Genomic DNA, 22,756 nt, shown 5'->3' with positions numbered 1-22,756 from the left:
ACGCTTTCGGGAAAGGCGCTTGACAGACGGTTGATTGCCTCGCAATGTCGAAATTGAGCAAAGCTGCCAACAGCCAGCCCATGGTTAGTGGGAGCAGGGATTGGTTTACCTATACATGGTTCTTTAATTGTGCCAAGGCAATCTGATTCGACTGGGTGAGGGCCAGAGTCGTCGACAAAGACCAAGAGGGAAAATCGAGCCGTCAATTGACACGGCGACAGGCTGGCTATGTTGTATCAGGGACAGGGTTCTGACTGGGATTGTATGCGTAGTGTCTTTGTAGGAATAACCCGTTCAACTGTCGCATGCAATGGCAGCGGTGATCGTCATTCGGCCGACCGGGCTTGTCGAGTTGGAGCTGGGGTGACGACGAATATTTCCGCAGCGCTACAACATCTTTGTCCGGGGATGATATGATCCATTTGTCCAATTGTGCAGCGAGAATACGGATACAGAGGCGGACTCTGGGAGAAAAAGGGGGGAGAGGAAAATGCGGACAAGGCGGTGGCTTGACACGCAACGGCTATGGTTGGCGGTAATGGCTTGTTTCGCCAGTTGGTTTGTCTCGCATTAGATCCCGTCGGGTCGTATATGTGCGCTGCGGTTGTTTCCTACAGGTATCATCGATTATGTTTCTGACGTTGCTTTTTATTTTCTGCCCAGAAGCATAGAATGGACGCATGATGGGACGAACTGGTTTTGCCTGAGGCGAGCAGAAAAAGAAGGATACAAATAAAGAAATGATGGGACGACAGCTGTGTGGAAGACGAAAGGCGATGCCGCGGCGGGAGCGTCAAGCAGTGTGACCGGGACGTCCCTGAAAGTGCCTCGTGGGAGAGTGCCACAGCCCGATTGAATTTTTGTGTGTTTTTTTGGGCGCAGTGCCAGGATGAAGGCACAAAGTACGAGTGCATCCATGAAGATTTGCCGTTCTTCTTGGACAAGTTGGTCCGTGGATGATGGAAATGGCAAATGAAGGCAATATGCTTCCCATGCCTTGGACCCGGATTTCCGACCATTACCAGCTGCTTTCTGGGTCTTTTGGCCAGGAAGGAACCCAAGAAGGAGGAAGGGGGCCACGCCTGTTGGCTGCAGGCGCCTTCCACTCTCCTCGTACGACACAATGCAGACATGCCAAAAAGAGGGGGATTTGCGCCTTCTGGGTCCGCTATGCGCATGTTCATGTGTCCCCAGGCTTCGCATGCAGCACCTTGTGGTCCTCTCCCTCTCTCTGTTCCTCCAGAGTCCACTCAAGTTGGTCGTGGGCTTGTGGCTGGGATCCTTGGGAAGGAATTATGGGATCCCGCGAGCAAGTGCGAAGCAGCGAGTTCAAGATGGAAGGAGCAATCAGCCAAGCACCCAATGGAAGTACGGGATCCGTACCTGGCCTTTCTGTGTACCTACGGAGTAAGGTAATAACAGCAATTGAACGCGAAGCGAGAGCGCAGGTCAAGGCCCAGGTCCAGGTCCAGGTACAGGTCCAGGTCCAGGTCCAGGTCCAGGTCCAGGTACTACGGGTCAGGGCCTGGTCTGGGTGGTTGTGAATGTCAACGTAAAAATAAATGGATCCAACGAACCACTAATTCTAATTTGCCGCTAGTCCAATCCAGGCAGATAACCCCCTTTCCTTCCCCTTCTGGGGCAGATGCACCGCTTTGCTGCGAGGTACGGCGGGTGCCCTCGTAAGCGTGTGTCTGTACCTGCAGCCCGCGGGCGGGATCGACTGGTCTTGTTTCTGATAATAGCGCCTGGGGGGTGGTCTTGGGCAGGCTTGGGGGGCCCTGGGTATGGTCTTGGAGGCCCGGGTGGCTTGTACGGCTTTGTACCTGGCGTACCTGCCGCGCCTGGTCTTCCTAATTTCCCAAGGGATCCACGACATGGCCTCTTTACCCTGTTTTCCTCCACTTCACCCTCTCCTTCTCCCTCTTCTCAGTTTCTCCTGGTCATCGAGCTCTTCATTCTCGTTCACCGCGTTGATTCCCAACTAGAGAGTTCGCTCTCACTTACACTCTTTTGAATCCGAATCAGCCAACACTCGTTATCCTGTAATCACCTAGTACGATTTTCTCCGTTTCGATCACTATCAACACGCGACAAGACACGCCATATATCGAAACGATTCTCGATTCTGACTGCACTACTCGCGAGAAAAGGGTGAGTGAGTGGTTGTGACGGGGGAAAACGCCTCCCGATTGGGGGTCTACACCAAAGCGATTCGGGGCAAAACGCGCAACACAGCATCGCAAGAGAAAACACCACCTTGCGCGCGGCATTGAAAGCGATGAACAAAAAAGCAACTGCATCGTTGATGTTGTAGTTGTTCTTTTTGCCATTTTCACGCTCATTCATTGCCTGATGATGCAGCGTCTCACCGCCCCCCCTATGAAGCGCCTTTTGTGTACCCTCCAACGCAATTGAGGTTCAAGTTGCGCTAACACGTACTCTAGATTATCAACATCAATCGACAATATGAGGTCCATCATTAACCTCGCCATTGCGGCATCCTTCGCCGCCGGTGTTGTTGCTCAACCCCACAACCACCGTCACCGCCACGTCAAGAGGGACACCGCTCTCGACCAGCGCGACGTTGTCGTCGTGTACGAGTCTGGCCCGACTGTGGTCGCCTACGAATTGGGAGGAAAGCCTATTAGTGAAGAGGAGGCTAAGAAGGGCATCGCCGATGGCCTGTTCGTTGTCGTCGGCGAGACCAACCCCTCCTCGACCCCTCTGCCGTCGGCCTCGACCTCCAAGGCCCCCGTGGCTTCCACTTCTAAGGACGCCCAGTTCTTCGAGGCCAAGGTTGCGAAGTCTTCCACCTCGTCCACCCCGACGCCTACCCCGACGCCGACTCCTACCCCCACCCCGACCCCGACGCCTTCCTCCACCTCTACCCAGGCGCCCGCTTCCACCAAGGCCTCGAGCGGAGGCTCCAGCAGCTCCGGAGGCAAGGGCCTGACCGCCGAGTTCCCCAGCGGCACCATTCCTTGCTCCCAGTTCCCCTCCGACTACGGCGCCGTTCCCGTCGACTATCTCGGCACCAACGGCTGGACTGGTATCCAGAGAACCCCCAACTACAGCGTCGGTGACGCCGCTATCTCCTTCATCGAGACTGCTGTTGCCTCTGACGGCGGCTGCTCCAAGAACTCCTTCTGCTCCTACTCTTGCCCCGTTGGCTACCAGAAGACCCAATGGCCCACCGCCCAGGGCTCGACCAAGCAGTCTATCGGTGGACTTTACTGCAACGCCGATGGCTACCTCGAGCTCTCCCGCCCTACCAAGAAGACCCTCTGCGAACAGGGAGCCGGCGGCGTCTTCATTCAGAACGACCTCGACGATATCTCCTGCGTCTGCCGTACCGACTACCCCGGTACCGAGTCCATGGTCATCGCCACTGTTCCCCAGCCTGGCCAGCAATTGGCTCTCACCAACCCCGCCTCCGCCGACTACTACGTCTGGAACGACAGCCCTACCACCGCCCAGTACTACGTCAACAAGCTCGGCTACGGTGTCGAGGATGCCTGCGTCTGGAAGAGCTCCAAGGACCCTCTTGGAGCTGGTAACTGGGCTCCCGTCAACATTGGTGTTGGCAAGAGCACCGACGGCAACACCTACATCTCCATCTTCAACAACGCACCAACATCGACTGCCCAGCTCGATTTCAACATTGAAATCACGGGTGCTAACAGCAAGTGTGCGCTTGTTGGCGGCTCCTACACCGGAGGTGGCACTGGCTGTACTGTAAGTTTACCTACTTTGGCGCCTGGACATCGTCCCTTGACTAACACGCAATCCCCAGACGGCCATTTCCGGCAGCGCAAAGGCCATCATCAGATTCTACAAGTGAAGAGCCCATGACCAGCAGTTACCTGGCGTGGATGTTTTTGCTTTTGTTTCTCGTGAATACCTCTAGAGTATCGACGGATCGGCACCGACACGTCCGCTTACGATCTTTGATGGCCTTTTTCTAATTTGTGTGCATATTTTTCATGCTGTGGAGACGTTTGGAGAGGAAAAGTTGGAGCGATGGATAGAGGACGAGTTCAACAGCCTGAGGGCGCAACTGGAACTACCCCGGAATCACGACAAGCCGAGACAGACATCTCCTTTCTATCGGCGAATTCGGCCCATGTCAACTCGAGCCACGACCTGCGACGATGCCTTACGATTACCTTTATGAGGTGTTTTCTTTCGCGGTTGGGTGCCGACGTTTTGCCGCAAGACAGAGTACAACAGGAAACAGTTAGTAGGGGGTTAGAGATGGTGGATACTCGACTCGGGTAGTTTGCATAAGAATGGACGGGAAGATTTGGGGAAGGGCAGAGTTTGAACGGCAGCCCTCGCCGGCACATTGTCACCATGACGCATCGTTTTCTTTGTCTATCGCTGTTTGCCTTGCTACCGTGCCTGTATTGTTTTCGCGGGTGGTCTCATGACGAGCGTAGCCCGCGGGCGTTGGGGGTACCCTTATAGCCGCTTCGTGTATTGCCGACGCACCGTTAGTTTTTAATTTTACTGCTCACGACTACTCTATCTTGCCCTCGCCAACCAAGATTGGTTTAGCATCCGTAAAAGACAATCATCGGGATAGATCACGGCGAGGACGGGCCTCGGGGGTCCAGGGGCAGACTTCGGCAGACATGCAGCCTCACATCCGCCCCCGCCCTCTTCCCTGCCGTTCGGGCCGGAGGCCGTCAGATTGGGGGTGCCCTGACCGCATGCGGTTAGATGGCAGTCGTGGGCATATCGTCTACGGGCCGCTATAGTGGTTGAAGCAAACTATTAGATGGCTGTTTTGAAGTCTTGACCAAGCCACGCTGTTCATTATGGTCCTGACTTGAAGCACATCGACGATGGTATCGCAGAACATCGGATGTATATTTGTACGATTGATGCACAGTGCTGCAGGGTGATAACTTCTCACTAAATGTTTTAGCCGGCCTTACCGCTGACTTTGGCACCGTTGCTGACTGGCTTCGATTAGGTTAGAGGGTGATGCCGAGATGGTGTCGACAGAGGTGGCTAACTCGTCTTATTATGTAGATTGGCGCTGATCTGGGGTTTCGACGAATGTCATCTCCAATTACTTGCTACCAAGGTTAGTAACCAGAGTCACAGAATAATGCATCAGGAACCAAGAGGATTTCCTTCCGTTTCCATCTACGCCATTTTGTGAACGTGTTCTGCCCTCTCTTGCAACGGCATGCGTTGGCTGAAATTGTTTCTCAGCGGGTCTTATAAATACCAGTTGCAATCAGCTTAAGCTTCAGGTGATAGCTCGCATACAAGATTGCCCATCAAATCTGACATGATCCATCGTGTGGGGTGGCTTCTTAATCATTGACCTCATTCCGTGTCGCTCCCATTCCCCGAGCGGCCGGGCCCATGCGGTTCGGTTCACGGCGGCAGATCGGGGACGGTATGTGGTGCCCACCGGAGAAGGAGGGCCACATGACGGCTCAATTCCTTCATCCGATTTCCATTCACTCCTCCATGCATGCGGTCGTCTTTGGTGGAAACAGCGTAACAACGGCTGGGCAAGACTTCCAGACCGAGGCGGTTAGGAGGAGGCAAAGCGCGTTTTCTACGACGTTATTCTTTTACATATTGTCTACTCTGCCCCCGCTTCCCCTACCTTGCTGTGCTTGCCCATGATGCCTTGCTCCAAAAAGCACCGGCTCTTTCCCTGTGAACCAAGCCCAGCTGCATCCCATTCATCCGCGTGTTCTGCCCGTGTTCTTCCATTTGCAACCTCGAACCCCTCCTTCCGCCCAATCGGCGCTTCCCCGCATCGCCACCTGATCACTTGTCTGTGGGAGATTTTCTCTACTTTAACCTCGACACCCTTCCTACAATTCCTTCGAGCATAACTTAAATTTTCAAATATTCTTACCTTGTCGAATTCTTTTACTCACTGTTTTGTCGTTACGATATTCTCCAATACTGTCCTAGTCCCAATTTACGGGGAAAGACTGCGAGAGTGCTGCCGTCCCTTCCCTAGCTCTGGGGCTGTCGTCAATCCATCAATGTATGGTGTGCCCCGCGATTCCGGTTGAATGGGGGAAAACACCAAAGACTGACTACCTACACTACACTACGTCAGAAAATTTCTGCAGGACATGCAGCAAAGCCTTGGTTCTCGATCCGACAGATAAAGAGCCTTATCTCGACTGAAAAGTCTGAAAATTTCCGCTCTGCAGTGGTATCTTGTTCTATCCTACCTTGCCTTACCCCATTCGATCGAGTCTCGCCAACCTCTCTGCCTATCGACGGATTGTCATTGGCGAACCAGAGCTTGCTGGGCTAGCTATCTCAAGCTCGGCTCCACCTCTTAACCTCAGCTCGACTTCCTCCTCGAACCTATTTCTCGGCGGCTGTTTTCTTTAACAGTTGCTTGTTGAATATATTTATTGGCCACTGGCTTTCGATCTCGTTTTACTCGCTGGCATCTCAATCACGAAAAAAAAAAAAAAACCATCGACCAACTGATCAGCCACCATGTCTTTGAGCCGTGTGGCCTCGGTGGAAACTTTCCAATTCCTGCCCCAAGCCCAGGGATCGAGACGAGGCAGCGATGCCTCAAGTATAAGGGCGGGACGTCTCACGTTCAACCCTCTTCCCGACGAATGGGACCCTGCAGCGAGCAAGCCTGATACTGTGCTGGCCGTTGGCGCTTTTGAAGTTCCGCAATGGAAAAGAATTCGTACGTCGCTCGTCTTACCAATAAGCCCGTCACCTGCCGTCAAAAAAGTGCCCGACGCCGTGCTACCATGTACTGTCACACGGAAACATGTACTGACCATTTCCCGTAGTCCAAGTCACCATCGCCGTCATCTACTGCCTCTTCGCAGCGGGTATCGCCTTTGGTTTTGCGGCCTTGAAGCCGGTGCTCAAACGAGAGGGTGCTTACAGCGACGTCTGTTCCACTGACGAGTCCAACTCAACTCCCGACGATACTTGTGTTGAAATTCATCTCAATCTCATGTTTACCGTGGCAGCGGTCGGCACCAATATCGCGGCTTTGCCTGTTGGCGCCCTACTTGACCACGCCGGTCCGCGTGTTTGTGGACTTGTCGGCAGTGTCTTCTTGATTATCGGGTCAATTCTGATGGCTTATGCCAAGACACTCCCCTTTGACGGCTTTCTCATTGGATACCTCTGCCTTGCTTTGGGCGGTCCATTCACTTACATCTCGTCCTTCCAACTGTCCAATGCGTTCCCAAAGCACTCGGGCTTCATTCTCGCACTCATGACTGGTGCTTTTGACGCCTCTAGCGCCTTGTTCCTGGTCTACCGCCTAATCTTCCAAGCATCCGAGGGTACTTTTGGTCATGAAAAGTTTTTCAAGGTGTACTTGATCGTCCCGGCCTTCATTATTGTTGTCCAATTCGCGTTGATGCCTAAGCAGTCATACAAGACGGTAGGAGAACTGGTCGAATTGCAAGAGGAGACCGCGGCCGCGAACGAATCCGACCCGGACCCGTACGACGACCAGATTGACGAGAACACGGCTCTTCTGCGCGAGGAGCGCCGACACCGCGAGTCTGTCGTTGCGGATGTGGAGCAGTTGCTGGGTACTCAGAAGGTAGACAAGCAGATTCGCCAGGAGAACAAGAACGAGATTTCGGGCGTCTGGGGCGTGATGCATAACCGCTCGGCCCTGCGCCAGATCGCCTCGCCGTGGTTCATCCTCATCTGCCTCTTCACCGTCATCCAGATGCTCCGCATCAACTACTTTGTCGCCACCATTCGGGCGCAGTATGAAGTCATCTTTGGCGATGTGGGCAAGGCCATCGAGATCAACAACTTTTTCGACGTTGCCCTGCCCGTGGGCGGCATCCTCTCCATCCCCTTCATCGGCGTCCTCCTCGATCACACCAGCACCGTCACAGTCCTAACCGCACTCGTCACCATCGCCACCACCATTGGCGTGCTGGGCGTCCTCGACAACATGGGCGCCGCCTACATCCAGGTCTGCCTCTTTGTGCTCTACCGCCCCTTTTACTACACCGCCGTGTCCGACTACAGCGCAAAGGTGTTTGGCTTTGAGACGTTTGGCACCGTGTACGGCACCATCATCTGCCTGTCGGGCCTCTTCAACTTTTTGCAGTCCGGACTGGACGTCCTGTTCCACCAGACGTTTGGCGGCGATCCCGTGCCCGTCAACGTCATTCTGCTCTCAGCCGGCCTAGCCGTCGGTATTGCGCTGGTCGGGTACGTGGCGCTGAAAGCGAGGGGGTTGAAGCGTAAGATGCTGGAGCAGGAGGCCGAGGCTTCTGTTCAATTCCACAACTGAGGGCCCTTCGATCGAGTGAGGGGCTTTCCCTGGAATTTCACTGCGGCTTTCTAACATGGCATGCTCGCGTTGGTTATTTGCTTCTGTGTCATGGCCTGCACGGAGTTGCGGAATCTTTTCGTCCTTTGATCTGTATGAAATATCGTTACCAGCATGTACATGTTCTACTGGATATAAGCTATAAGTACAAGAATTGAAGTCATGTCCATAGTCATCACGACTCGGTGTGTCCCTCGATGAACATCTCTCACATGAAACCTCCCCCTTTTACTCCTCATCATCCCCCTCATCAACAGTGGGCGTCTCAAACCTACCTCCCGTAAGCCCCAGACCGCAGAACTGGCCCCACCCATCAACCTGCTCGCTCGCATGCTTCAGGACCTCGCTGAACCCCTCGTTGCCATTCTTGTTGACGCAAAAGTAATTGTAATCAACCTGGCTGATGGAGTCGTCGTCCCGCACGCTCAACGGGTACTCGATCTGGAAAACGGGCTTACCCGCCGCGATGTACGGCTGGAAGTCCGCGCAAAACGGCTCAACCTCGTCCGACGTCCTCGTCCCCAGACACGTCTCGAGCACCGCGAAGTCCGCCACGGACGCAAGCTGCGGCGCAATCGTCGGCGCATTCTTCTGCCCCAGCAGCAGCTTCCTCCCAGAACCGGCCGTGGTGTCGAGCGTGTGCGCGTGGGCCGCCAGCGCGGAGATGTACGTCGCGTAATCGGACGGTTGGAGGTTGAACCCCGTCGGGTCGTCGCCGTCTTCGGCCCAGGCGTCGATGTTGTCCGGGTCGACGGCGTCGCAGCCGATGGAGGCGGCGCGCTCGAGGCGGGCCTTCATGAGGGCCACGACGCGGGCGTCTTTGATGTTGAGGTAGCGCTCGTCCGTGTAGGGCGGGTTCAGGGGCGAGCCGATGACGGCGGAGGGGAAAGCGTCGAGGTCTTCGTCCCAGTCTTGGAGGGCGCCGCCGTTGAAGTAGCACATGACGATTTTTCCCGCCGACTTTTTGTTGGTGTGTGTGTTAGCAATATTTCATTCTCAAAGATGGCGCGTGTTGTAGATGGGATTGTCGTCTCACCTTGAGAGTGGGAATGATGTTAGGATAGTCGACGGCGTGCTGCAGGTCGATATCCCAGACGTCGGCGTTGGCGGGGACGATGTCGGCCGTGCTCCCGGCCAAGATGGGGTGGTGGAGGACGATCTGGAAGCTGACGCCGGGCTTCCACTTGCTGTAGTCCACGGCGCGGGGGACGAGCGGCGCGGCGAGGGCGAGGATGCCGGCCGGAGCTCCGGCTAGCAGTGCGAGCTGTCGTGACGAGACCATTGTTGTGTTGCCCGATGGGAGGAACTTGAGGGTCGGACTTGGAGTTCTTGATTTGACGCGTTCCTGTGGGTAGCAGACACTCTCTCTATCTTCCAAAGGAAAGAAGTGCAAAGGTTGTTATATACATTTCAAATCTGACTTATATCAGGATCCGGGGGTGTAAATCCCAGTACGAAGCGGGAACAATATCGATATAAAGTGGCACCCCTCCCCCTCTCCAGGCAGCTAGTTGAAAGGATGCAGGGCCGAGGGAGCGTGCCATCGATGAACGAAACCGTCGGTACGAATAACCCAAATACAGCAAAGGACGACGGGCTCTGCGTCAATTAAGCATCAGTGCGGAAGCCGATTGGCGCGATCCTGAGCTCCTCGCATACTGAAAGAGCGCAGAAGACAAACACTTCTTGGCCCTGATCTAAATGCTGACCGACAGCCATAATATTGGCCCATATGGGGGTGTAAGACAATATGGGCGGCCCCATGGGCTTGAGGGTGACATCGTCCCGTATTTCACTTTTTTTCCTAGTCGTCTGATGTTGAGGTAAGGTCAATTTTCAATCCCATTTCTTTCCTTGGCGGTGATCTGAAGTAGTATTTTCCAGCCAGACTTACATGCAAACGCGCAAAGCAGAAGGACGCAACAACTTGAATCCCAATAACACCTGCTCTTCCCTGATGACCAGACAAATCAGCTCCTTCACCACCCTCTCCCCTCTACCTGCTTCCCCAAAGGAACGCTTCGTCGGTGAAGTCGTCGCATAATTGAGAATCATGAAATGGGGATTAAGCTTAAGGGTGCTCATCACGCTGCTGCTCCCCATTGGACAATTGCTCAATGTGCCCGGCTTGAATCTAGCCAAGTTTGGACGTAGCGGCCGAGATACGTCCTCATCCGAGGCCCCGCTATCTAGGCAGCCGAATAATGTCGAATGAGAGCCGGGCGGGTTGCTGAGGTTGGTTCCATTATTCTATATTGCAACGCACGACTGGTAACCACAATGTCAGGTTTGCCCTGATCATTGATGCGAGATGATTCTTTCAACTTGTAGAGTTTCCTTCATTGCATCCGGTTTTTGCCAAGCGTTGAGATGAGCCCATCAGCATCACACGTGAGCGACTCGGCTCAGGAATCACGTTCATAGATGACATATGCTGATGCAGCAGTAGTGACTCGGTCTTTTCAAGGACGATTACGGGACTCAATTTGCACTCGTCTGATGTTTCCCAGTAACAAGGTACTGGAAGAGTAGTCCCTAAAGTTCCCGCCTGGCCCGCCCTGACGTTGAGGACGCCAATTGCTAGACTTTGAAATCATTCATACACCCTAAACTCCGTTTGGTATCCACGTACTCCCACGCTGTGGTGGCATGCCATTATGCCCTCATCAATACTCCATGGCTTGTCCAACAGCCTCTTCTCGTTGTTTCCTCACAGCGTCGTTCTCGGCCTCTCGCTGTTCTTTGAGTGCTGCTTCAACGTCGTCTCTCAGACCGCCCAGGTCTGGGGGAATGGTCTGGTACTGTACACTTGGAGCTGCTTGTACGAACCTCAGCTGTTCTGTCACATGCTGCAACACCTCGTCCAGTTTCTTTCGTGTGTTGCGGTTGACACGCGGCTCCCCGAGAATCTGTTCCAGTGTCGGGAACAACTCCTCATACCTAAATTGGTCTCTCCAAGGAGCGTGTGTCGGAATGATGGGATCGATCTTGTCCTGGCAGCCGATGGCAATACTGGTCTCGAAGGCCCAGGCGCGGGCAACATTGCGGGGAGTGTACCCGCCGCCACCAAAGAGAATCATGGGCACTCCAAATGATTTGCAGAACTCGACGCAAGCGCCGTGGCCTTGGACTTGAAGATTGAAACGTCCCAGACGATCTCCAGCGAGAGAGTCGGCACCACACTGCAGCGCAATAGCGCTAGGTCGGAATTTCTCCATGCATTTGCCAATGACATTCTCAAAGAGCCACTTGTACTGATCGTCAGTGACGCCATCGTTCAAGGGAACGTTGATGGCATGGTGGGCGCCTGGGTTGTGCTCGTTCTTAGGACCATTATCGTCCAGTCCGCCGGTACCGGGGAAGAAGTTGAGAGGGTCGTATTTGTGGAATGATACCGTCATGACGCGGTCGGTGGAATAAAATGCTTCCTCAACACCATCTCCGTGGTGCACATCAATATCGATGTAAAGGACACGAGGATAGCACCGTAGTAGCTGCAGAATAGCCAGGACGATATCGTTGATGTAACAGAATCCAGACGCCTCCGCCTTTTTCGCATGATGCAAGCCGCCTCCCCATGATACGGCAATGTCGGACTGGTTGGAACATATCTTGCGCGCAGCATCGAGAGATCCGCCCGCTGACATGGAACAGTAGTCGTAGAGGCCTTCGAACAGAGGACAGTCGGAGCCGCCCAGATTAAACTTAAGATCGGGGTTAGCGTTCTCAACGTCCCTAGGAACAGGCTCGGGTAGGACAGTGCCCAGAAAGTCCAAATAGTCGTCCGAGTGGAAGTCGTTGAGCTCCTCGTATGTGGCAGCGCGGGCGATGTAGTTGTCCATGGCGAAAGACATGCCGTAAGAATAAATGAGACTCTTGGAAAGGGTAAGTCTCCAGGGTTTCATAGGATGAGTCTGGCCGAAGTGGTGCTTCTCCATTTCGGGATTGCAATGGAAAGAGACATTGTAGCCTTTTGGTCGTGTAATGCCAGACTCCTCAGCTATACGCTTGCATTTCGCGAAGTACTTGGCGTTGTCGAGCTCACTGGCTTGGCCGAGAGGCTCGTATTCCTCAACGATGCCGTCCTTGTCGGTCCTGTGAGGTAAATAATTCGGCTTGGGGACACGAAATCGGTACGCATCTGTGTCCATGATGGCAAGCGACGGGTTTCCCGCCGGAGCGGCCGGGACAAAGCTCACGATGAGTCTCGATTGTTGTCGAATGTGACTGGTGGGGTCCTGAGCTGGCCGACTGAGATGAGTTTTACTCAGCAATGGTAGAATGGATAGCTGGTATTACTGGTTGAGTCAGAGGTGGTCGCAAGGACAAAGTGGTAAGCCTTCGGTGGTCCTACTGGGTTGAGGTGCAGCTGGTGGTATTTGCGTTAATTTCCAAAGTCGTCCGTGAGGTTGTCAGTTGGTGATTCAACGTTGATTCGTGATGTATTTGCGAGGTTTCGTTCGAGGGCTGGCTTCATAATTGGATAGTACTTTCATGTGGCAGGCGACGGGGGAGGAAGCCGGTACCTCAGGTGGGCCCCTGCTGAAGCAAAGCAAGGTTTCCTTCCATTGGAAAGACCAGCCACCTTGGGCGCATTTAGCCACGCTTTCCCCAGAATGGTTGCAGTGCACCAGCCTCATTGCGGCTTGACCTTCTGGTACATGCAAGAAATCTCGAGAAACCTCGTCAACACATCTTTCAAATCTTTCGAAACTCTCTGAACTTGGAGAGAGTGCCGTAGACTCCAAGGATGCAATACTTCTCTCGTGCATTACTTGCATCTTTAATTTCTGTCATCAATGCTTTATGAGGAACGAGTCTGTGCGAATCTGGTTCTTCGAGGCTGGAATCTTCCTTGAACAAATCCCCAGATGCTCGAAAGGTACCTGCGACTCTGCGAGAGACATTGAAATTGGACAAATGCGTCCTGACCCACCATCCACAAGGTGCCCAATCAAATCTAAATGACTCGAGGTCCGCCTGAGCACATGGACCTGCAGCCTGAACGCACCATGGCACCTCCATTAGCATGGAAACCGGAGGCTAAAACTCCCGTCTCCGCTCAGCTCGTCTCGCTGTCAGTGGACAGTGCCATGACCAGCTGGACCCTCGCAAACTTGTCCACCCACCGGTGACACTGACACCACCCGAATCCAACTGGAACTGGACCACCACGCTGCACAAACGCGATTCCAGCCTCTTCCACCCCACATCCACGCGCATCCGAGAAAATTTCATCTCTCTATCCGTATTCAGCAAGGAAATTTTCATTACTCCGTGAATAAAATACATTCCGGGATCACGAGCCAGGGCCCGTACGTCGCCTCGCCTCGACTCGATCATTCGACGCTCGACTCGCCTGCCGCAGCTGGTGTGAAATCGATTAGAGAGAGCTCTCTTGTCGATTCGACGCCCCCTTCTCCTTCCGGTCTCCAGTTCCTTTTAGGTGAGCCAAGCTAGTCACTTTATTCGTTGCGGAGGATCGTGGCCGGGGTCTCTGTTTATCAAAGTCTCTCCTGTCCAAGACTCCTCTGTCATCGCCTTCCCAAAGGGCAAGTGCAGCCAAGGCATATATCACCAGTGGTTCTCTGCCCTCTCGGTCAGCCCACCCCGTCGGCGGACGTGCCGTGCCGCCCCGCCCCGTCACCCTGCGTGCCACTATTCCCACCTGCTGCTGGCTTTCTGCTCTATACCTTACACTCCACATATCCTCTATTCTGCTCTGCCCCGATCCCTCTTACCTCGCATAGTCCCCATCTTAATCTCGATGACTCTGGTTCACGAGACCTTTGTTGCTTCCTCTACCTCACTCGACCTATCATCGTCCTCGTCCTCGTCCTCGTCCTCGTCCTGTCTCTAGCAAGAACCCTGCTTTCGGCTCCATATATCCTGCTCCTGATCCGTCTCTGTGGTTCTTGCTGGGCGTGCGCCGTTTCGTCTGCCTGCTAGAATAGATCCCAGCCGCTTGTTTACTCAACGAAGGGTACATATCTATACTGGGACCGTCGTTAACACGCAAAATGCCTAGAGACGATCTGTCCATCGACTTCGTCAGGAGGATGCCGACGGCCGAGGCTCTCGACCCGGCCATCATCCTCGACGACTGGCTCAACCGCGTTCAGAACCTTCCAGAAGAAATTCGCTTCTTGCAGGATGAGATTGCCGACAGGGACCGGCAGTATGGCGACTGCGTCAAGCTGATTGAGGACCGCGATGGAAAGATACAGAAATGGATCAGGGCGAACGGCAGTCACGAGACGAACCCGCGCGAGCAGGGCATGCGATCTCAGATGCGCGACAACTTCATCCGTGCCGACCAGCTCGCCACGGAGAAGATCGCCCTGACCCAGAAGCTGCAGATCATCATGGACAAGCACCTGCGAAACCTCGATCAACACATCAAGATGCTATACGACCGCGCCGAGCCCGGCTTCAACGAACCCGACGAATGCCCCTCCCTCATCCGGCCCAGCGCCGCGAACCACTCTGCCCCGTCAGGCCGATCCATCAACCCCGCGAGCCACCTCGTCGCCTCCGCCATCACCGCGACGCCGTTGAATCCGATCGTCAACTCGTCGAGTCCGGTCACGGCTCGCGCAGGAAACCCCCAGATCCGCAACGCCCAGTCCCAGCAGCACGCTTCCTCGGCCCCCGCGACGCCTGCTGCTAGCATGATAATGAACCGCCAGGCTCGGGAGAGTTCGGCAGGGCCGGGGAGCGGCGCGCCAAAGAGAGGACCGCGTTCCGTCTCCGGACTGGGTGTCCTTCCTGCGACGTCGAGCAATCTGGCTAGGCACTCGTCACTGGGACCAGGAACACCGAAGGGATCTACCCCTGGACCGAACGGCACGGTGCGAGCGGGCAGCGCAGGGCCCAGATCGTCGTCCACAAAGGCATCGAGCGTCTCGGGCATACGGAAAGGGACGCCGAGCGGCGCAGGCCGGAAGAAGCCGATCAGCAGCAACAAGTCGTCCCTGTCCCGCGTGAAAAAGGCCGGAAGCCGCAACTCTCCAGCTTCGACGGCAGATAGTGAGCTATCGGATGCCGAGAGTGGAAGCGGCGACGACGGCGACCACAGGAGCCGCGTAGACCGTACGAGTGGCACCCCCGCGCGCGACGGCAAGGACGGCGACGGCGACGACAGCATGCTCGACGCCGAGGATGACGAGGCTGGCGACGACAAGAAATACTGCACGTGCCAGAATGTCAGCTTCGGCGACATGGTGGCGTGCGACAATGAGGATTGCCCCTACGAGTGGTTCCACTGGTCGTGCGTCGGCCTCAAGAGCGAGCCGAACGGGACGTGGTACTGCCCCGTGTGTACGGAGAACATGGAGAAGCAGAAGAAGAAATAAGGCATCGTACCTTACTGGGAAGATAACGGGACAGCGGTGTGATTCGAGCGTTTATACCCCTTTTTGGAGGTTCAGGTGGGCGGCGTTTGGTAGCTTGATTATCAGGGTGAGGGTCCTCGTGAACGAGAGATCCAATCACCAAGGAAGGACCAGGCGTTTTTTCGGGCGAGATCAATGTCACAGCTGGCGTCACACACGCATGGAAACCGAATAGACACAATCTTCCTTCTTGACATCTGTCGTATACTCTGACTCCCTGCGATGAGAGTCAAGGTAGGAAAAAAACATATCACAGTAAACCAGACCTTGAGCTCTGCACCACACGTAACTTCATTGGTGAGCTAGATGATGCAGAATACTGTGAATGTCACGCACTTGACTGGATGTGTTGTCTAAATCTGCTGAACGACTGCGCGGCTAAGTTGAACGCACAAGAGCCCAGGAAAGGTTTTAAGCAGCATGGATCTGCAAGTCTCAAGGCCTTCCTCGAACCGTTAACAAAGAATACTACCGCGTTTTTCGTATTGTCTACCCGGAAACCCTTGGGTATAGGCATTACCTCAAAGACTATGTCAAGGTTAAGTAGGACCTCGAAGGCGGTGATATCGAGCCAATGACTAACTCCTCGATACGCTTCTAGCTATATTGTGGCTGTTTGTCTTGTATACTACCCCAGCCTAAAAGCGATTTCTGTACGAATACTCTCCCACAGGTGAAGGCCACAACGTTCATCAGTTTTCAAAACCGCCGCTATTGTACTTTGCTGCTCCCCGATCATCCACCAACTGCGTCCTATGGGGGTTCAACTTCTGGCGTTGTGGTGTGGTCTGGGCTTCCTCCCCTTCCCCCCACGTGGGACGCACCGGAGAGCCTCATTTGATGGGGCGGCCTTGTCTGCGATGCAGTCCAAGTGCAGATACGGAATGAGGCTTCCCGTCCGCCGCCTGTTTCTATTTGTGGTTATGGCCCCTGGTGATGACATTTGGCTCAATGTTTCGTTTCATTACTTCACTAACCACCTCGGTGGAGGTTAATTAGCGCAATGTAGAACTTGCAACATATTGCTTATTAGACAAGGATGAATATGAGCAAAAGAGTTCGAGATCCGGGAGAAGAATGCCATTATTGAAAATGGCGTCAAGAAGCGCAAATTGCGCTTACATAACATGTTGAAAGACATGGGTCTTTCGCGTGACAGCCGACGGCGTCATGTCTGATCAGGCTGAATGGACGCCCGCGAGTTTGGCTTGCCGGGCTGAAAGAGATAGTAGTAGAGTCCGGGCGATGGCCGACAACACGTCAAAGTCTCCTTAGCTCCCTTTCGTCGTGAATGGGCCACCGCCACAGATGAGATGATCGCGTCGGAAAGAGACTCTGTATCCGTGTTCTGCGAGATATTCGTCTTGGACAACCCGGCCCACAGTGTAGCAGTATGTAATCAAACTTCCGACCAGGCGGGATGGGTTTTGATGGATCCCTCCCCTTTGAGCCGGTTGGGAACTGACTAAAACGAGAAGCCAAGTGGGAATTGGCCCGCCCGGGGCGCAGATGCCGGCATTCAGGGGTTGTGGGATTTATTTTCGGTTCAACGAACATCATCAGAAACCTGATGGTTGGGTCATTTGGGAGTTTGAAGAGCGATTATTCGGGAAAGATTCCGAAGGAGGCCGGCTTGGCTACAAAATCGGCTCCGGTTGTGATGAAGACTGGGGGCCAGAAGGTAACTGGCACGGCGATTCTTGTTTGACACTGAGGCGGAAAGCCGGCCTCTTGAAGAAAAGGGCGCCGAGTTGAGCACTTTTGGTCCCGATCAATTTAGCGAAGTCGGGAAGTTCAGGGTGGTGGCAACTCCTATTGTTGCGCGATGGGCGATGAGGTGTGTGAAGCGTAGGCGAGTCCGGCCATTGAGCGTTCAGCTCGGCCGACTATCTTTGACGAATAGCGCCATTGATGGAGGGACGTCGGCGAGAAAAGGCGGACATCGCACCGCTTGGTCCTCCTTTGAGATGGGCTCTCAGCCTTGCTCAGTTTTCAAACAGAAAACATGAAAGAAGGTGCGCGTCAAAGTCTTTGTGGCCTCGACTAGGTCCGAGGAACTTGGAAGCTATTGCAATGCGAGCAGCACACCGTAACGTTTCCCCAGGTGGGGGGCGGGTTCTCTGAAGTAAAGTAGGTGAAGAAATGGGTACATCAGGTGTCGTGTCCCGCCTTATTGCAGACAATGACTCCGCAAAGTGGTTGGGATTGTAGGGGGAATATGGTTGGAAGTACAGTAGGAGGGCAGGTCCAGCTCATCTTACAGCTGGCGAGGATGTTGGTTGGTGGGGGTGTGATATTTCAGGATATCCATTCAAGACGAGCGACTTTGTCGCGAAGACGGTTTGACTCCGCAGTGAATGGAGACTCACACCTTTTTTAGTGCATGCATCGCCGGGAGGTACTTGTTCGGACGACTGTTCCGTGAAGCAGCGTGTGGGCGGCCGTGGCCGCGGACTGTTACTGGAACTTGAGATGAAGTTGGAGATGGTCAATGGGGACTCCGAAAGACAGAACTTCATTTCTGCCTGTACGGAAGACGTTGACGGTTGACCAGCATCGTGGCTCAGATACTGGTCCTGTATGTCTGAGCATTGGCCTTCTCGGTGTCGTCTCTGGCCTTTCCTGGAGTAGATTGGATGGGGATGGTTGGTCGCAGCGCCTTGCAGATTTGGCCGTTATCCGCACCCTTTGGTGATCTGCATCTCCGTATCTGTTTGTGTACCCCCAATTCTTGATAAAAACAACGACGTGCTTCCCGAGACTGCTGTTGTTGATTTTTTTTTTCTCGCTCTCTCCGCGCCTCCTCCTTTGCCACTTATGCGAGCCAGCTACAGCTGCAGCCGCCGCTTCTCTCGTTTAGGCGTCACTAGTCTGAAGCGCCACAGGGGTGCTGAGAAAGCCGTGGCCAGGCCAAAGGCCAGTGGGTTGCAGTCGAGGAAAGGTGGACTGGAATGGCTTAGGTGGGCGATATCAGGTACGGAGCATTAGCTTCAGGGACTGGTTAGGTTGGGAAATGTTTTGAGTCTCGAAACTTGCCTTGATTGTTCACCTGTCCTCATATCGGAGACGAGTACGAGCAAACGAGCATTGATCCAGAAGGAAAAGAGAGAAAAATAACAATGCCAATGTGACTAGGAGGCGTGCTATGCTGTGTGGTGAACGATGTACAGATATCGCGAAATAAAAACAAGCCAGCACAAGTTGAGGTGTGAAGGCAAGGTGGGATGAGGTACATAAGGTAGTACTCAGTAAGGTAAGGTACCTAGAGGAGGGGTGGGAGGCACAAAGTACGTACCTACTTCGTATATGGCATCGGGTTCGAGAAGGAGGTGAGGAAGGAACCTGGAAGGCCAGGTTACTGACGGTGACTGCCCATCTCAGCACCCAGCATTTCGACCTCAGGTGTGTCGACCATCGGGTGTCTCCAGTGACAGGCGCCCCTCCCCGTGCGTGGCTGTCTCCTCCTCGAACGGGGGGAACGAGATAAAATGAAAATTGGCAAATGCGAATCGACTGGGTTCCCACAGTGATATCACCGCTATAAAGCCAATTGCCCGGCCACCTCCTGCCTGTCTCTGACTCCTTTTGACGGCTCTCCTTTTTTACCTATTCTATTCCTCTTCCTCCCCTCTCCATCCCAACCAGATTCTCGACCACATTCGCTCGTTGCTGTTGCTATTGCTGTAAGTACCTTACCTGGACTCCCACCCCCGATTGCCCGCCGCCTGCTTCCCCTCCAACCCTTCTTCACCCCAAGGTACCGCCGATCACCGCAACCGCACTCAATCTGCTCCAACCAAGCAGATTGCACTTCTGATCTGGCTTCCGAAGCACCTCACTTTGCCTCTCTGCCATTTTCGCAGTCTTGGTACCTCCCCCGCCCTTCCCCCCAGCTCTCGTTCACCGCGGGAGTACCTTGCTTTCCCTCCGCCGACCTGCCTCATTCCGCACCTTGCCTTATTTTTCTCTCCCAAATCACATGGAGAAGCTCACAAATTACGTCAGGCTACACAGAACACTTTGAGCTACCAGCAATCTTTTTCGCCGTAAATCCCACGGCGAATCCCCTGTCAATGTAGGCACTACCCCGCCGTCCTCGAAATCACCGCTTGTTTTTCCCTCTCCTTTTCCACACCGTCCCTTCTACACCTACAGAAAAAATACGATACACTAGATTTTCGCTCTTTGCTCCGGTACAATCCATTAACATTTTCTTAGTATATTCAGCTTCACACCGCGAATCGCGTCAGATATCCTTCACAATGGCTCAAGCGATTAAGAGCGCTCTTCCCACCCACCTCAAGTCCCCCCTCGGCGGCCAGGGCAAGAGCGATGAGGAGTTCAGCTCCCGCCACCACGGCAAGACGAGATCCCACATGGTACATACTCTATCCACCCTTTTCTTTCAGTGCAGCTTTGAGCGAGGCATGTCGAGTGCCGCGACCGGTGCCTGCTTTGTCCCGAGACAGACAGAACACGGCCTTGTGCAGTGCAAGAACCGCCATACCTGCTAGCTTGTGTCACTTCTTCCATGCTGAATACCTGAGATGTCGTACGACGCTTGGCTACTTGCTTTACCTTGACGGCCGCGGCCGGGCCAGTCCCACACGGCACCGTACAGCATCGCCAATGCGTGAGGCACCAAATACCTCCAAAGACATTTGCTGGCTTGACATGGCTGAAGGAGACAAGCTGGGCGGTACGGTGTGCGCTGTTCTCTCCCCGGCAACAAGCTCCACGATGCCTGTCAGGGGTAGCAGCAAGCTGGCCACATTGGTCGCAGGGCCCCGCAGCGGATCACTCGACGATAGCTTCAAAGCATTCTCCACTTTGAGAAGCTTCCATTGCAGGACTTAGTCCCATCTTCGTGAGTGCGCGGCTGACTTCAAATCCAGGCTTTCGAGAACACTTCCACCAGCGTTGCTGCTGCCCAGATGCGCAATGCCCTCACCCAGCTTTCTGAGACCGTCACCGACCCCGAGCAGAAGAAGGTAAGCAGAAAAATCCACTCCAGCTGTAATCTTGGGAACACGAGTTCTAATCATCTTACAGCTGTTCGAGACGGAGATGGACAACTTCTTCGCCCTCTTCCGCCGCTACCTGAACGACAAGGCCAAGGGCAACGCCGTGTAAGTGTACAACAGGAACCTGCAATACAAATGGCCTTCCAGCTAACAGTGTGATAGCGACTGGGACCGTATTGCTCCCCCCGCCCAGGGCCAGGTTGTTGACTACGAGGACCTCGCCAACTCCGAGTCCGTCCAGTTCCTCAACAAGCTTGCCGTCCTGAAGCTCAACGGTGGTCTCGGTACCTCCATGGGCTGTGTCGGTCCCAAGTCAGTCATCGAGGTCCGTGACGGCATGTCCTTCCTCGACCTGTCTGTCCGCCAGATCGAGTACCTCAACCGCACCTACGATGTCAACGTGCCCTTCATCCTCATGAACTCATTCAACACCGATGAGGACACCGCTTCCATCATTAAGAAGTACGAGGGCCACAACGTCGACATCCTCACCTTCAACCAGTCCAGGTACCCCAGAATCCTGAAGGACTCTCTCCTTCCCGTCCCCAAGAAGACCGACTCTTCCATCAACGACTGGTACCCCCCTGGTCACGGTGACGTTTTCGAGTCGCTCTACAACTCTGGTATTCTCGACAAGCTCATTGAGCGCGGTATTGAGGTTGTCTTCCTGTCCAACGTTGACAACTTGGGTGCCGTCGTCGATCTCCGCATCCTCCAGCACATGGTTGAGACTGAGTCTGAGTACATCATGGAGTTGACCAACAAGACCAAGGCCGACGTCAAGGGTGGTACTATCATCGACTACGAGGGATCCGTCCGTCTTCTCGAGATCGCCCAGGTCCCCAAGGAGCACGTCAACGAGTTCAAGTCCATTAAGAAGTTCAAGTACTTCAACACCAACAACATCTGGCTGAACCTCAAGGCCATCAAGCGCGTCGTCGAGAACGATGAGCTTGAGATGGAGATCATTCCCAACGGAAAGACCATCCCTGGTGACAAGAAGGGCGAGTCTGACATCTCCATTATCCAGCTGGAGACCGCTGTCGGTGCTGCCATCCGTCACTTCAAGAACGCCCACGGTGTCAACGTTCCCCGTCGTCGCTTCTTGCCCGTCAAGACCTGCTCTGACCTGATGCTCGTCAAGTCTGATCTCTACACCGTCAAGCACGGCCAGCTCCAAATGAGCTCCAGCCGCTTTGGTGACGCTCCTCTCATCAAGTTGGGCAGCGACTTCAAGAAGGTCTCTGACTTCCAGAAGCACATCCCCTCCATCCCTAAGATCATCGAGTTGGACCACCTTACCATCACTGGTGCCGTCAACCTTGGCCGTGGCGTCACGCTCAAGGGTACCGTCATCATTGTTGCGACGGAAGGCAGCACTATTGATGTGCCTCCTGGATCCATCCTCGAGAACGTCGTTGTGCAGGGTAGCTTGCGCCTGCTTGAGCACTAAGTGGCTTTTTTTTTGCAGGTTTTGTATTTTGAGCACATTCCGGTCAGATGTCACGATGCATTGAGAATCATCACAAGAGGACAATCTGGAGGCGAGGTGGAACAGTAGAGAGAAACCAACGATCATTCCCCCCAAAAAGGCGGCGTCTGCATAAGGTATCTGTGGCAGCGGCAGAACAAACTCGATAGTATTTTAATAAGGCACCTCAAACCATGCGTGTGCATTTCGTTGACCTCCACCTGCACTTGCATTGGTTATGTCTCCCTCTGATCCCTGTGAATTGCCGTGGATTTTGGCATGGTCCGTCGAGGACCGTTCGTGTGTAACGATATCGGTCTGCCGGTAACTTGGACCTGCATTTCCGTGTGGAGTGGTCCAGAACCGACTAGCAACGAGTAGCGGTGAGACAAGGAAAAAGGAATCTGAAAAGTCAACATGAGAAACACAACAAAAACAAAATTGAGGTGAACAATGCGCGCGGTTACATGCCGGTCCTTACTCCGGGCACCACAGCGGGCGGGCGCAATCCGGGGGGTAAGGTAGGGGAGAGGGG

General features: G+C 54.2%; 6 protein-coding genes across 6 annotated transcripts; 4 read left to right on the top strand and 2 right to left on the bottom strand.

The window, feature by feature from the left end:
• The first annotated feature begins 1,765 nt into the window (after window positions 1-1,765).
• HER10_EVM0004399 (beta-glucosidase) lies at window positions 1,766-4,585 on the top strand. The gene is made up of 2 exons (XM_035474047.1): window positions 1,766-3,738; window positions 3,797-4,585. The coding sequence occupies exons 1-2, from the start codon at window positions 2,470-2,472 to the stop codon at window positions 3,842-3,844; spliced, it is 1,317 nt and encodes a 438-aa protein (XP_035327892.1). The 5' UTR covers window positions 1,766-2,469; the 3' UTR covers window positions 3,845-4,585.
• A 1,890-nt stretch (window positions 4,586-6,475) lies between these two features.
• HER10_EVM0004056 (major facilitator superfamily transporter) lies at window positions 6,476-8,293 on the top strand (the record flags this gene model as incomplete). The annotated part of the gene is made up of 2 exons (XM_035473713.1): window positions 6,476-6,700; window positions 6,810-8,293. The coding sequence occupies exons 1-2, from the start codon at window positions 6,496-6,498 to the stop codon at window positions 8,291-8,293; spliced, it is 1,689 nt and encodes a 562-aa protein (XP_035327854.1). The 5' UTR covers window positions 6,476-6,495.
• Window positions 8,294-8,405: 112 nt separating this feature from the next.
• On the bottom strand, window positions 8,406-10,055 carry HER10_EVM0006160 (histone deacetylase). The gene is made up of 2 exons (XM_035475753.1): window positions 9,369-10,055; window positions 8,406-9,292 (listed from the first exon to the last, which is right to left on the bottom strand). Exons 1-2 carry the CDS (start codon window positions 9,612-9,614, stop codon window positions 8,561-8,563), a joined length of 978 nt encoding a protein of 325 aa, XP_035328062.1. The 5' UTR covers window positions 9,615-10,055; the 3' UTR covers window positions 8,406-8,560.
• Window positions 10,056-10,823: 768 nt separating this feature from the next.
• Window positions 10,824-12,780, bottom strand: HER10_EVM0008245 (histone deacetylase). The gene has a single exon (XM_035477775.1). It carries the CDS (start codon window positions 12,481-12,483, stop codon window positions 10,999-11,001), a length of 1,485 nt encoding a protein of 494 aa, XP_035328246.1. The 5' UTR covers window positions 12,484-12,780; the 3' UTR covers window positions 10,824-10,998.
• Window positions 12,781-13,478: 698 nt separating this feature from the next.
• Window positions 13,479-15,946, top strand: HER10_EVM0000384 (PHD-finger domain-containing protein). The gene has a single exon (XM_035470169.1). It carries the CDS (start codon window positions 14,392-14,394, stop codon window positions 15,685-15,687), a length of 1,296 nt encoding a protein of 431 aa, XP_035327511.1. The 5' UTR covers window positions 13,479-14,391; the 3' UTR covers window positions 15,688-15,946.
• A 3,336-nt stretch (window positions 15,947-19,282) lies between these two features.
• HER10_EVM0006809 (UTP-glucose-1-phosphate uridylyltransferase) lies at window positions 19,283-22,709 on the top strand. The gene is made up of 4 exons (XM_035476384.1): window positions 19,283-20,105; window positions 20,622-20,717; window positions 20,779-20,855; window positions 20,913-22,709. The coding sequence occupies exons 1-4, from the start codon at window positions 19,989-19,991 to the stop codon at window positions 22,201-22,203; spliced, it is 1,581 nt and encodes a 526-aa protein (XP_035328128.1). The 5' UTR covers window positions 19,283-19,988; the 3' UTR covers window positions 22,204-22,709.
• Window positions 22,710-22,756: the final 47 nt, after the last annotated feature.

The sequence above is a fragment of the Colletotrichum scovillei genome (assembly GCF_011075155.1).
Source record: "Colletotrichum scovillei strain TJNH1 chromosome Unknown Contig00010, whole genome shotgun sequence".
Classification (NCBI taxonomy): Eukaryota; Fungi; Ascomycota; class Sordariomycetes; order Glomerellales; family Glomerellaceae; genus Colletotrichum; species Colletotrichum scovillei.
Note: the sequence above shows the minus strand (reverse complement) of the source record. Positions and strands in the feature narration are given on the sequence as shown.